Source organism: Grampus griseus (genome assembly GCF_964374135.1).
Source record: "Grampus griseus genome assembly, chromosome: 14".
NCBI lineage: Eukaryota > Metazoa > Chordata > Mammalia > Artiodactyla > Delphinidae > Grampus > Grampus griseus.
In genome coordinates this window covers 59,011,252-59,026,443 of record NC_139008.1, presented here as the reverse complement: position 1 = coordinate 59,026,443, position 15,192 = coordinate 59,011,252, and the positions used below count along the sequence as shown (strand labels likewise).

Below are 15,192 nucleotides of genomic sequence, written 5' to 3'. Positions count from 1 at the left end.
AAATATAACCTAGGGGCTTCACTGGTGGCGCAGTGGTTGAGAGTCCACCTGCCGATGCAGGGGACACGGGTTCGTGCCCCGGTCAGGGAAGATCCCACATGCTGCGGAGCGGCTGGACCCGTGAGCCATGGCCGCTGAGCCTGCGCGTCCGGAGCCTGTGCTCCATGACGGGAGAGGCCACAACAGTGAGAGACCCGCGTACCGCAAAAAAAACAAACAAACGTATATATATATATATATATATATATATATATATATATATATATATATATATAACCTAGAATAGAGAAGAGCTTAGCAAAAGATTCAGATCTGTTCCTGTGCATTTATCACAGGAATTTGGCTCTCTTCCTATAAGTGGCTTTTTAAATTACAAGGGTGAAATCCAGTTGAATTTGTATTCTGTCACCATGTGATGTGTCTGTGATTATGCTTCCCTTTATAAGACATGTGTTTTCATTTCAGTGGCCTCATTGTTCCTGAGAGAGATGGCAACGAGACTGTCCCAGAGGTCGTTGCCACATCAGGTTATGCCCTGCTGCATTTTTTTAGTGATGCTGCTTATAATTTGACTGGATTTAATATCACTTACAAGTAAGATATTTAAGTCTAATATTTGTGATTTTTTTCAGAAGACTGTATACTTTGTTTTAACAATAATAATGACTAACATATTGAGGGTTTACAATGTGCCAGGCATTATGCTAAGCAGTTTGCATGAATTTTCTCATTTAAAGTTCTTTTAAAAACTCAGTTACAGCCACTGTTTTTCTACTTCTTTTATAAATGAGGCAAGTGGCAGGAAAAGGTAAAGTAAATTGTCAAAGCAGTGGGACCAGAGTTGCAACCCAGGTCTTGCTGCTGTTGAGCGTCTCCTGGAAAAGAGGGGCATTATCCATTCCTGCCAATGGATAAAAACTTTGGAGGAGTTTGCTAAGTACAATTTAACAAATATTAGTAGTTTTCATGTACTCAGTAGTTGGCCCATTGATGACAACTTAGTTGAGGTTACAAAGGAAATGTAGACAGACAGACTCTGGGCAGCTTTTGGAATTTGTTGCAGTAGGAGAGAAGCTAACTTCTGTCTTTACCTTTTTTTCCTAAGAAATGTTTATTTTCAGAAGTAGTTAAATTCATAAAATGCCATAAGCAGGGGGTCTGTGATAAAGAACTTCTGTGGCCCACAAAACCTAAAATATATATTATCTGGCCTTTTACGCAATACGTTTGACAACTCCTGGTATAGCTGATAACCCCCATGTGTAACCTTTATACTGGGTTCTTTTTCTTGCCCATTTTCTCAGAATCTCAGTAGTCTTTCAACCCTAGTTAAAGCCATCTTTATCTTGATTGGTATGGTGATTCAGATTTTCAGGTACCCAAGGTTTGTGACTTAGCAGCCTGGGCAGCTCATCACAAGCCTGGGTTTGAAAAGTAGGCATATGCATTTATTATATTATATTATAACATAGATTATAAAAATACTATATACACATACTTATAAAATATTATTATAAATGTATCGTGAACTGACGTTAGGGTGTAGGTGTGAATGTTAATTAGTTTGTTTTGTAACTGATTCCTGATTTTCTGGCATGCTTTGCTACAAAATTCCTTTTTAGTTTTCTTTACACTCTTACAGTATCTTGCTAATCCTGTTATCCCCCCTTTTTAAAATCAGAATTATGTCTTTTCAAAGTGTTGTCAATATCATTGTCACGTTACTATGCAACACTTTATGGTTAAACTCATGTATTAAGTTAAACTACCCCTCCCTTTTCTTGCATCTGAGATGGGTAGATAAACTTGCTAAGGAATTTAATACACACCAATCTGAGCAATAATCTTAAGCAAATTCTGTAAACTTTTAGAGACTATCCAGAGGAATGAGGATGGTAGTGTATTGTTTGCAATTTGTTTTATCCTTTTCTTCTCCAGCCTTGCTAGCATGCATTTGGCAATTTTATAATGCTCACCATTTGTGGGCTACCAAGAATTAGGATAGTCATCCTGTCCTTAAGGAGCTAAGCCTGGATATTTTGCAAGAATCTCTTCTCTTCTTGTAATCTCTTTAACTGTCTCTTCTTATGAGAATCCAACAGGTTTAATTTGATTTTATTACTTGCCCTAGTTCTGCAGGGTTGAGTGATCCCATTTAGGCTAAATGGTAAGTACTGCAATTACGCTTGTGAATGAACTGGCTAGACAGTAAGATTTCTTAAGCCTTGTGTAGGAGGAAGTTCTGCTAAGTTAATCAAAATGTTGCTTTGTGTTGATTTAATTTCCCCCCACTATTTTTATAGTTTTGACATGTGTCCGAATAATTGCTCAGGCCGAGGAGAATGTAAGATCAGTAATAGCAGCAACACTGTTCAATGTGAATGTTCTGAAAACTGGAAAGGTGAAGCATGTGACATCCCTCACTGTGTAAATAACTGTGGTTTTCCTCATCGAGGCATCTGCAATTCAAGTGATGTCAGAGGATGCTCCTGCTTCTCAGAGTGGCAGGGTAGGAACTTCTTTGTTTCTTTTTTTTTCTTTCAATTTACAGAATGTTTCTAGTTTAATAAGTTGTAGATTGACTTTATTCCTAATATCTGTACCATTTATGTTAATCAAATATCAGGAAGCGTTTAAATTTTCATATCTCTTTATTCAGCTTCTTACAGATCTTTGAATTCATAGATGTATGGTTGTGGTCTCTAGAGATGTGGAGCAGTTTAACAGTCTTTGCAGTTCATTCATGAATTTAGAGAACTTGGTCTCAGCCATAAGACATAGAGAACCAAGCTGGGAGGTGGAACAAGAGCTGACAATAATGGTCTCTCCACAGAAACTTTCAATAAATTCAGAGAAAATTGGGGTTGATTATACAGTAGAATCCTAAAGCAGTCAGTTATTGGAATTATCTGCAGATACAGATTATTAAAGAAGCCCTTTAGCAAATTCTTCAAGGGGTGGGTGATAGCAGCTGTTACTGATTTAGTTTTTTGGGTTTTTTTTAATACATTTACCCCTTTCTTGAACACATTTATTTTGAATTTCCAGAAATGTGCTTGTTTAGATGCTTTAGTTTGTTCGGTTTGGCTGACATTGAGCAGTTAAATAATTGAAGTATTTGACTACCTACCACTTTGCAAATGTTGGAGCAGAAGCCAAACCTCTCAAAAAAGGAGTTTCTTGATTTTGGAAATGGATGGTTTGTAATACTCCCAGGACTAGTCTTTACATTTTAGCTCTAAAGTTTTTTTCAAAAATTTATTTATTTTTGGCTGCGTTGGGTCTTCCTGGCTGCATGTGAACTTTCTCTAGTTGAGACAAGTGGGAGCTACTCTTTGTTGCGTCGCGCAGGCTTCTCATTACAGTGGCTTCTCTTATTGCGGAGCACAGGCTCTAGGTGCGCGGGCTCAGTAGTTGTGGCGCACGAGCTTAGTTGCTCCACGGCACATGGGATCCTCCTGGACCAGGGATCGAACCCATGTCCCCTGCATTGGCAGGCAGATTCTTAACCACTGCACCACCAGGGAAGTCCCTAAAGTTTTTCATTTGAATTAATAATTCCTTTGTACACTCTTTCCTCTGAGAGCTGCTTAAGCAAGTATTTCATTACTAAAAAATCCTAACCTAGATATGGTCAGGTCTTCATTAGAAAGTATGTGATTTTGAATTTTATTAGAGATTACCCTTGGTCACTACCTTTGAGTAAATTGAAAGCACAAATTAAAGGGATATGTCTGATATTTAGATGCTAAAGGAAAGACTGTAAATATTCTTTAGATAATTTGTTGTATTTAGATGATTCAAACTTGAAACGCAATAGTTTTCTTTTTTTTTTTTTGTCCTTGCTGCACTGCATGTGGGAATCTTAGTTCCCCTGACCAGGGATTGAACCCAGGCCCCCTGCAGTGGAAGTGCAGAGCACTGACCACTGGACTCCCAGGGAATTCCTGAATTGCAGTAATTTTAAAGCTGCATTTTGTGAAACTAATTTATTATGTTTTATTAGGTCCTGGATGTTCAGTTCCTGTACCAGCTAACCAGTCATTTTGGACACAAGAGGAATATTCTAACCTAAAGCTCCCCAGAGCCTCTCACAAAGCTGTGGTCAATGGAAATATAATGTGGGTTGTTGGAGGATATATGTTCAACCACTCAGATTACAACATGGTTCTAGCGTAAGTTGTTTTAAAAATTTTTACAAGAAGCTTACTTTTCCATTTTGAAAATATTTAAAGTAGAGATAAGCAAAAAGAAAAGAAATCATTAGTAATTGCATTCCTGAAGAAAATCTCTGTTAGTATTTTAGTAGTTGTATTCTAGACTTTTGGGGACATATTCTTAGTTTTTGAAATTGGGAGCCACAAAGAATTCATTGCTGTAATAAAGAACAATTCATCTTTTCCAGACACTGTCTCTCAGATTTTGTGTTAGATATATATAATAGGTTCTATATAAATAGGGGATTGCTTTGCCTCTTAATTTAATTAACATTTCTATAGGTTAAACGGCTTGCATTTATAGTTTGCTAGTGGAAATTATGCCATTCTTTAATACTTCCCAGGGTTCAAGGTCTTTTGCTGGTTCCATGCTGCTCATCCTGAAGGGAGAGTATGTTTTCACAGTGGAATTAGCTATGGAGTTTGACTTTGGGGAGAAATTTTTGAACACCTACTGTTGTGCTGATTTTGTGCCCTGGAAAGTTTTTCTAAACATTTTCTACTAATGAAGATTGTCAAAAATCAGCATCTGTTCTTCAAGGAATTCTGGAAATATGGCAGTAATAGTATAGTTTCTGAATCCCCCAAACATAGTCACTAAAGCACAGAGAACAACTAGGATAGCAAAATAAAAAACACATGGATAATATCTATAACAAACTTGGTCAGAAGGCATCCACACAAATAGGTGGGGTTAAACCATTGACAGCTACAAGACCTTTGTGCTATCAGTATCTATGTAGGAGTAAGCAAAGGGGAGCGGTGGGCCCACCAGCAGTAAACCCAAAGACCCGCTGGAAAGCTCAGCAAGCTGCTTTGAGAACAGCAGCTGGAATTGGGAAGATTTTGCATGTTCTAGTAGTGGGGATGAGCTCAAGGGATCTGTAGTAGGATCTGAAGGTGCTGGAACAGTTTGTGCCGTATTAACTTTCAAAAAACCAGCCAAAGACTCTTTGTAGGAGAAAGTCCCACACTGAAGAAAAGCTGCTGGGAATAGAATTCAAATTGAACAGGACAGGGACAGCAGAGAAAGAAAGTCCAGATAACAGTCTGAGAGGGGAACAGAGCTAGGAGATCTCAAGTAAGGTGCCAAATAGTTGGACACTACACTACAACAGAAGAGGAGCTAGTGAGCTGAGAAGCTAGAAAAACTAGCTAAATCAAGCATCTCCTATAAGGGTTCAGGAAAATTTTTTTTAAATTACAAAAAAATTAAATTAAAAAAATTAAAATTTAGCAACAGAAAAAATATCAAGGTCAAATCTCATAGAAAGTTATTATAAAAAAGAAGAGAATAAGTAGAATAATACCCCTTCAATGTGAAAGCATAATAGAAAAACTGACAAAAATTATAACTTAGTATTCCAAAGTAAGCTAACATACAATAAGAAAATGATAAAATACATGAAAGAACAATATAACCAAGACTAGAAAAATTCAGAAATGAGATGATAGAAGTTAGGAAAGAATTTTAAAATAATTTCAGATTAAAAGACAAACCTAGAAGGAACACAGAGTAAATAAACACAAAAGATACTCCTTTAGAAATAGAATATGAAAAAAAAGAAATAGAATATGAAAAAGGAAATTTTAAAAAATCATAAATAAATGAAGGTCATTTTCCCCTATTCTTTGTATGATAAGTACAGTTAAAAAACCTGGACATTATATATAAAACAAACATAAGAAAACTCTGAAGAAGGCAGTCTTATTAGGGACCTCAAGACCCCAAAAATGACATAATCGTAAGTTCCAAGCGTTTTCCTTTAGTCTCATATATCTCAGACTTGATGTTGGAAAAATCAGCAGTCTGGAAATGTTAATAGGTATAAGCTGAAAAAGCCCCAAGAAAACCCTGTTTTCTCTAGCCCGAGGACCAGGAAAGGGGCAGCTTAGCAAGACAGAAAACTTTTAGAAAATAACCACTCGACCTTAGACAAACAGCACAGAAAGGACTGTGGCTTCACCCCCACCCCTGCTAGCAAAGTGTTAGTATAGAGTCTAGATTTCCACTTATGCCAGGATAAAGTGAGGTGCTCCAACCACCACCCCTCATCCCACCAGAGTAGGGTTAGAGAAGGCCATATAGGGAGCTGAGATTTACTTCTCCACCAGGCATTAATGAGGCCTCCCCCACCCCTGTGACATCAGTGGAGACACTGTGGGGAGCCCGGATTTCTACCCCTGTCTGGCAGCAACAGCAGTAATGAGTAGACTTTCCCTCTCTCCACTGGGGTGGTGTCAGAGGAGGCCTGCTATAACAGAAGATTTAAATAAGGTCCAGTCTCATGTGATGATACCCAAAATGTTGAGATTTCAATTGAAAATTATTTGTCATGGTAAGAGCCAGGAAAATCTCAACTTGAATGAGAAAGGCAATCAAGAGATACTGACACCAAGGTGACACATATATTAGAGTTATCTGACAAAGATTTTAAAGCAGCCATTATAAAAATGCTTCAGCAGTTCTCTCAACAACAGAATGGAGAGGACAGAGGAGAGAATCAGTGAACTTGAAGATAGAACAATAGAAATTCCTTAATCTGAACAATGCAGAGAAAATAAAACATTTAAAAGATGAACAGAGTTTCAGAGACCTGTGGACTGTAACAAAAAATCTTAACATTTCTGTCACCAGAGGAGCCTTGGAAGAAGAGGAGGAAGAGGGTGTGTATGAAAAAGTGTTTGAAGAAATAATAGTTGAAAAGTGCCCAAGTTTGGCAAAAGATATGCATGTACAGAGTCAAGAGGTTAGGTGAACTCCAACAATCCCAACTCCCACAGGAGTTTACATTTCATTAATTCTTTCTTATTCCATCTCTCATTCTCCTGCTCAGCTGTCATACTGTCTTTTCATTTTTTAGATCTCCACCACATTTTCTCCTGTTTTCCTGCTCAGCTAGTGGCCTTGTTTCCCATTTCTGTTTTGAAAGATAAAGGTTATCAAAAGAGGACTTCCACAAACTCCCACCACCACATTTAGCAGTTACCTACATATTGCTCATTTTTCTGTCTTCTGTTTCTTTACATCAGAACTGTTCAGTGGACAGTTTCTGTTTTGGTTATGATGGGAATGCTCTGTGTTTACACTGTCATGTCACTATCCACATGTGGTTATTGAGCACTTGAAATGTGGCTAGTATGACTAAGGAGTGGATTTTAAATTTTCAGTTCTTATTCCTCATCTTACTTGATCTTTCACAAACATTCGATAAAACTAGTCTCTCCCTCCTCTTTTAAACAGTTTCTTCACTTGGCTTCCAGGACTCCATACTTCCTTGACATTTTTTCTAACTTCCCATTCCTTCTCAGGCTCCTTAGCCTGATGATGTGCCCCAGGGCTCAGTCCTTGGTCCCCTTCTGTGAGAGTGTGTATTCACTCCCTTGGTGATCTCATGTAATATCTTGGCCTTTATGCTGGTGACTTCCAAATTTATATCTGCATCCTAGACTTATCACCTGTTCCCATATCCCCACCTCTTTATTTGACATCTCAATAGGCATCTAAAACTCCATGTGTCCCAAACTGATCTTTCCTCCAAGCCTGTTCTTGCCCCAGAAGTCCCTATCTCAGTAAACGACCACTCCATTCTTCTATTTGGCTTAAGCCAAAAATTTCAGAGTCATTCTTGACTTCTTGTTTTTTCACACTCCATATCAGTATATGTATTAGTTATCTCTTGCTGTGTAAATTACCACAAACTAGCAGATTAAAACAACACACATTTATTACCTCATAGTGTCTGCTGGTCAGGGTTCTAGGCATGGCTTAACTGGGTTCTCAGCAATCAAGGTGTTACCTGGCCTGTGTTCTAATTTAGAGGTTCAACTGGGCAGGAATCCATTTCCAAGCTCACCCATTTCCTGGTGGTTGTAGGACTAAGGGCCCTGGCTTCTTGCTGTCTGTCAACTGGAGGCCACCTCAACTCCTGGAGGCTGTCCAGAGTTCCTTATTGGTAGGGTTTCCCCAGTATGGCTGCTTACTTATCAGGCCACAGGGAGAGTCTCTGGCCTGAGTCTGCTAGCAGGATAGATGTCATGGAAATGACATCTCATTATTTTTGCCATATTCTGTTGGTTAGAAGCAAGTCATAGATCCTGCTCACACTCGAGGGGAGGATATTATATACATGGGTATGAACACCAGGAGGCAGGGATCATGAAGACCACCCTAGTGTCTGTCTGCCACAATATGTCAGCAGATCTTGTTAGCTCTTCTTTTAAAATCTATCCCTAGGGCTTCCCTGGTGGTGCAGTGGTTGGGAGTCCGCCTGCCGATGCAGGGGATGCGGGTTCGTACCCCAGTCTGGGAGGATCCCGCGTGCTGCGGAGCGGCTGGGCCCGTGAGCCGTGGCTGCTGAGCCTGCGCGTCCGGAGCCTGTGCTCCGCAACGGGAGAGGCCACGGCGGTGGGAGGCCCGTGTACTGCAAAAAAAAAAAAAAAATCTATCCCTAATCTAACCACTTCTCACTACTTCTAGTGTTGCCACCCTGAGAAGTAAAGGTAAAATTAAAGGTGTAAAGGTGATTGTCCCTTCCACTGTTATACTAGATACTATGAGTCATATATTCTACCATTTATGTGATTTTTGTACTTCTTCCTGGCATCATCCTCCCTTGAAGTAAGAAATCTGGGAGTCATTTTGATACTTCCTCTCCTTTACCTCCTCATAGCATAATCTCATGTCAAGCCCATTAACTCTCTCACCAAATACATGTCATATTCATTCTTTTCTCTCTTAAGACCAGCTTGCCAATATCTCTCATCTAGGATTCAGCAGTAGGTTCCTATAAAGTCTGTCTGTTTCCATTCATTCTGCTTAATCCATTTTCTAAATATCAACTGGGGTGATTTTTTAGGGTATACATTTTATCATTTACTACCTTCTTAAAACCCTTCAGTGACTTCCCGTGGGACTTAATGATCCTACCTGATGTGACTGCTGCTTACCTTCCCATACTCAACTTGCTCCCCTCCTGCCCCATCAGCCCTCTTTCCTTACCTAAAACTCCTTATGCTTGCTCTTCCCTTTATCTAGACTGTTCCTGCCATTGTACCTCAGGGCTGGTTTCTTCCTTTACGTATCCTGTCAGTTAAATGTCCCATAGTGAGATCCTCCCCGATCAGCTAGTTCAGACAGGTGCTCCCTGTTTTTTTTCATAGTTCTCATTTCCTTTAGAGCAGTGTTCATAATTTTTATTCTACTTGTGCCCATTGCTGTGCTTGCTCATTTTCTGCCTTTTCCACTATATGTTCTCCAAGGTTAGAGACCTTGTTTACTCAATTCGGCTTAGCTCATAGAATGTGCTCAAATAAGTATTTATCAAATGAATAAGAGAGTAAATGAATTATCTTATTTCTTTCACAAATATTTGTTCTTAGAAATATAGATGTTACCTACTACTTTTGACAGGTGTACCTTGTAAGCCATTGTTTATTTTTTTTAATTTTATTTATTTTTAAGAGGGTATTAAATAGTTTATTGATTACCCATGATAATGGGTGATAAACAAGCTTCATTCCCATCTATAACTTTATCTCGTACCATAATAATTCTATTTAGATATATTGCATAGGATGTGCCAACAATCATATTAATAACCAAAAAACTCCATGACTTTGTTTGGGTGACCCTTTTAACGGTGAACTCCAGGTCACAACACAGTAACTGTCAGTTCAACTACACCAAGTTTCTGAAGATGCTGGCTTTATTCACAAGCAGGTTGTGAATAAATTTCAAATGGAACCTGGCATCACCCTGAAGAAATTCTGACCTCACACTGTTGCAGTCGTTTACCAAAATGTCTTCAGAGTAGACTAACTTTACAGAGCACGTTTTTAAAAAAGGCGCATTAATTCAGCGTCATGATCAGACGATTATATTTAGCAATCAACAGCATGGGTGCAAAAAAAAATTACATTAAAACCCTTTGTTGGAATGCTTTACACTTTCCACAGAATAGAAACTAAAATAAGCTGTTATACAGTTAGTTGCGAATACAGTCCTCGAGGGTTTTTTGCCCATACACAGGAGTATTGTCTAAAACATGTCTTCTTTGAAGCAGCTAGGCCCTGCCAGCACTGTGCTTGGCTGAGTTCACAAATCTGTTGTAACCTGTAGCTTCCCTGTCACTTATCTGGCTCTCCTCTCCTGCGAAGCTTTGTTTCCTGGCAGTAATTAAAACCTTCTGCCAGTGCCATAGCTACTGCTGCTGCTGGAACCGCCATAGCCACCTTGGTTTTGTGGTTTGGCAAAGTACTGGCCTCCACCACCATAAGGGCCAGAACTTCTGCCTCCAAAGTTTCCTCCTTTCATGGGTCCAAAGTTTGAAGACTGATCGTTGTAATTGCCAAAATCACTGTAGCTTCGACCACCTCCAGAATTGCTTCCATCATTACCAAATCCATTATAGTCATCCCCACTGCCACCATAGCCACCACCCCCGTGGCTGCCACCAAAGCCACCTCAACCACTGAAGTTTCCTCCACGACCAAAGCTGTCATTCCCACCAAAACGCCCTCCACGACCACCACCAAAGCTTCCAGAACCACTTCGACTTCTTTGGCTTGATGAAGCGCTAGCCTTCTCTTGCTTAGATAGGACTTTCCTTACTTCACAGTTGTGGCCGTTCACTGTGTGATATTTCTGAATGACAGTCTTGTCTACGGAGTCATGGTCATCAAAGGTTACGAAAGCAAAGCCTCTCTTTTTGCCACTGCCTCAGTCAGTCATAATTTCAGTCACTTCAGTTTTCCAGTACTGTTCAAAATAATCTCTTAGATAATGTTCTTCAGTGTCTTCTTTAATGCCACTAACAAAAATCTTTTTCATAGTTAAGTGGGCACCAGGTCTTTGAGAATCTTCTCTTGAGACGGCCCTCTTTGGTTCCACAACTCTTCCATCCACCTTGTGTGGCCTTGCCTTCATGGCTGCATCCACCTCCTCCACAGTGGCATACATGACAACCCCGAAGCCTCTGGAGCGATTGGTGTTTGGATCCCTCATCACCACACAGTCTGTGCGCGCTCCCCATTGCTGAGAATGGCTCCTCAGACTCGCATCAGTTGTTTCAAAGCTCAAACCTCCGATGAAGAGCTTCCGCAGTTGTTTGGCCTCTTTGGGAGACTCTGACTTAGACATGACGGCAGTGGAGAGGGAAGATGTCAATGATGCTTACTCGGCGGCGTCCACGTGCAGAAAGGAGTAATCTAACGAATGTATCTCCACGTTTATTTTTTAGGTTTTAACATTTCTCTTCTTGTACTTGATCAAAACATGATTTTTACAGCTTTATGTATTTTGTGTAAATACTAATATAGTTTCAAATAAATTTTTACTAACTCATGAAAAGTGAATATAGTGACTCCTTTTAGAGGGAGTATTTCTGGAACTTAGATCATAAATTTTATCATTGTCTATACTCTTATATAAGCATATTGCAGGAATTGCCCTCTCTATTTTCTCCACAACCCTGTTAACCCAAAACTTTTAAGTTGCATTAAAAAGCATTTCCCATTTTATGTCACCCAAGGGTCCTCTTGCAAAACAAATTACCTTGGTCATCTGGTTAAGATTTCCAATTGAAATGTCACTGAATTTCCTTCCCTTGAGCAAAAAAACAGGGGTTTTTTTAAGCTAAAAAAATAATAGTAAGAAATTTGAGCAACAGGTAACCACACAAGGTAAGGAGTATCACCTAATCTGATAAACTTAAAACAGACACACAGAAACAGCAAGCCCCCACAGAAACCATATGAGTGAAATTCTGAGAGTTCTCACTAATAGCCCCAAATCTAGAGAGAAGCAAACTGAGTGGGTATCATTGTTTTCTTGCCCTTTTAACTGAGTAGTGTAAGAAATAGTTGCTAAGGAGGATCAAGTGAAAAAGGGGGAAATTGATCAAGTGGCTGAGTCTGCCCAGAAGTCAGGGCCCCTATGTAATTTGGCTACCCCAAAATTTGAACCCTGGGATAGGACACTTAAACAAAATCTCAGAGGCGAATAGACTCTGGATATTTTATTCAAATAGACTGCACACCCCCACCCCCACCTGAGCCCCAGCATTTCTTCAGACTTCAGAAAAGTGGACATAACATAAAATGCCAACTCTCACACTAAAGCTAGGATGCAAAGATAAACTTGTCTTAGATACAGTAGAAAAGGAATTAAGAAATCACCCACAGTTTGCAAATGTAATGTCTGGATAGCAATGTCTAACCACAAGCAAGACAAAAGAAGTGACATTGTAGCAAATGCAAATATCTATGGTGAAAAGGTAAAGAGGAAAGAACACAGCCTGTAAAACTGACAACAACTGATCATAGAGGAAAAGTATTCCTTCCAACTGCTTTGTGCTATGGATCAATATAATGAGAATTTGAATTCAGAAAAACAAGCTGAAAAGCAAGAAGATAATAATGAGATGAAATGGGAGAGTACACATGTAAAGAAATATAAATAAGTTACACACAGCAAAAACTACAATGAAAATCGAACTGCTGCCAGCTTGGTAGACGTGATTCCAATGAATACAGATGAAAAAGTTAAATAGTTTGAAAAAGCAAAGACATGGGAGACAGAAGGTCCAATATAATACAGATAATTGCTGTCACTGAAGAAAAGAACCTAACAAATAGAACAAGTGGATTGAAATAGTACAAGATGTTTCAGGAAAAATATTATAGTTTTTCAGTGACAAAACCTGATTTGATCAAATTATTGAACTTGTAGAATAAACGGCAAATTATTGGGTGGGAAGCCTCAGGTAGTTCTTGACTCCTGCTGGCTGGGGTCAAGTTCAATTTCTGTAGAGCCTTTCCTGTGGTCTTTGGATGGCCAGACACTGTAATTGGAATACCAGGCCACTGTGAGGGGCAGAGGATGTGCCCTGTGGCATGATGGGCATTGTGTTACCAGCCATCAGGGAGGAGTTTGTGAGAGAGGTGGCTGCACCTTTATGGAAGACACCTACTTCTGAATTCCTGAGGTTTGTCTTTGCTTAACTGCATGTCCAGATCTTAGAACTAATTGTTCAATATTCCTTTATCTTGGACTCAGCTCCCAGAAGAAGGAGCGTTTATTTGGCACTTGGCATTTCTTACAGTTTATTGCATCAACATTGTTCTTGTCTTGTGTTTGCTTCTCTGTATTGTGAAAAGAGTGACAACCTGTTATGTAAGTGTCTTTTGGCAGTTCATCTTAACCAGATTTGAGCACCTGCCGGCACCTTAGTGTCTCTGACCAGCTCTTGGGCTGACACGTTATTGATTGAGGAAGAGTAAAATGCATTAAGATACAGATTGAGCACCTTCCATGTTACTTGAAAGAGATATGGATTGGGTCACGTGGAGACTTGTTTCTGTGCTCCCTCTGTTTCTTTCCTTTCTTTCAAGATTAAAGAAACAGGCCTTTGGCTTGAACATATGGTATATATGTGTTTTTCAGAAGCCATGCTAGTTCTTCTTAGGAAACACTTTCCAGAATGCCATAAAAGTTGCAGTAGTATGCAGTCCATTTTGTTAAAACATTTACCTGGATGGATTTAAGTTATTTCTACCATAAGTAAAGTACAATATTGTATCTTTAAAAAACAGTGAGAGAAATACATATATATTTATATATAATACATATATATATTTATGTATATTTATTTATTTAGAGAGAGGGAGGGAAGAAAGGAGGGGGAGAGAGAATGAGAATGATTGAGACTTCTGACTTCCAAGCAGAAAAGCAAACCACACAAAAGTGGAAAAAAATCAGATTGGCCTCAGACCTCCACTGGCAGCATTCAATACCAGCAACATTCAAGGGAGCAGCGTCAGCAAAGTTGTGCGGGAAAGAAAGGATGGCCCATGAGTATTATATGCAGCCAAGATGTCATTCACCTCTAAAGCTAGCAAGCAGATATTCTTCAACATGAAAGAATTTACGGGGAGGAGCACGTATAATCTCCACTAGGAATAACCACTTGACAGTGCAGTCTAGCCAATTAAGAATTAAAGACTCAAGAAGGAGAAGTTGTGGTAAGAGGACTGTGAGGAGACTGATTCAACTAAAATACAGATCCAGTACTAAATAACTATGAAATTATAGAATGGGATGTGCATGTTTTGAACCTGGACAATGTAAAAATTATATAACAAAAATTGGGAGAAGAAATGGGAGGAAATGTGGGTGCTAATGTTTTCAACTTTCAAAGTAGGAAGTTAGTGGAGTCTGTCCAAAATTAAATTACATGTAATTTTAAAACTAAAGGGAGTTTACTCTCTAAATAACTTTTCATGTATTTTAAAAATGTAGCATATTCAAAAAAATACATAAAATAATAGCTGGTATTGATTTAAGTGTTATTCATATTTAATGAATGTCACTATTTTATGTTTTCTTCAGATCATGTATAAAATATTTAAAACAAAGGAAAAGGTTTAGAGAAAAATAATGAATGCTAATACATTCATCATCCAGGTTAGGAAATAAAACATTGCTAATATAGTTAAGATCCCACATGCCCCTCTGAAATCCCAGAGATAATCAATATCCTGATATTGTGATGTCATTTGTTCACATACTTATCTTTAGACTTTTAATATATATGAACATTTTTAGAGTTAATAAATTTTCTTGTTTTAGTCTTTACAGGAACAGTATTCTGCAGTTTGCGTTTTTAGCTTAACATTGTTTCAAGATTTGTGTTAATAATACAGTGCTTGAGTATATTCACTCTATAAATGTTATATAGATATCTATAATTTATTAATCCATTTTCTATTGATGGATATTTATTTCCCTTTTTTGCTATTACGTTGTGATAAAACTTTCTTACATGTTCTTGTTTACATAATGTTTTTCATAATTTAAAAATCTTGTATTCAGGGAAACTTATAGAAAAACATTTAAAATATAACAGTATTATTGGTTTTCCTTTGGTTTCTTTTTTCTATTAAATTACATAAAATTAAAATTAACACTGTTTAT

At 38.5% G+C, this 15,192-nt stretch overlaps 1 protein-coding gene and 1 pseudogene across 4 annotated transcripts in view; one reads left to right on the top strand and one right to left on the bottom strand.

Moving 5' to 3' along the window:
• The window catches only part of ATRN (attractin), a 176,069-nt gene that overhangs the window by 57,913 nt on the left and 102,964 nt on the right, over nt 1–15,192 (top strand). For all 3 annotated transcript variants that reach the window (XM_082669774.1, XM_082669772.1, XM_082669773.1), the window contains exons 4-6: nt 466–594; nt 2,304–2,509; nt 4,007–4,175. In XM_082669774.1, coding sequence (XP_082525900.1) covers nt 466–594; nt 2,304–2,509; nt 4,007–4,175 — 504 coding nt within the window. The remainder of the gene's footprint in view (nt 1–465; nt 595–2,303; nt 2,510–4,006; nt 4,176–15,192) is intronic.
• LOC309832158 (heterogeneous nuclear ribonucleoprotein A1-like) lies at nt 10,347–11,358 on the bottom strand (annotated as a pseudogene). The gene has a single exon. The product of its transcript is annotated as a heterogeneous nuclear ribonucleoprotein A1-like (transcript).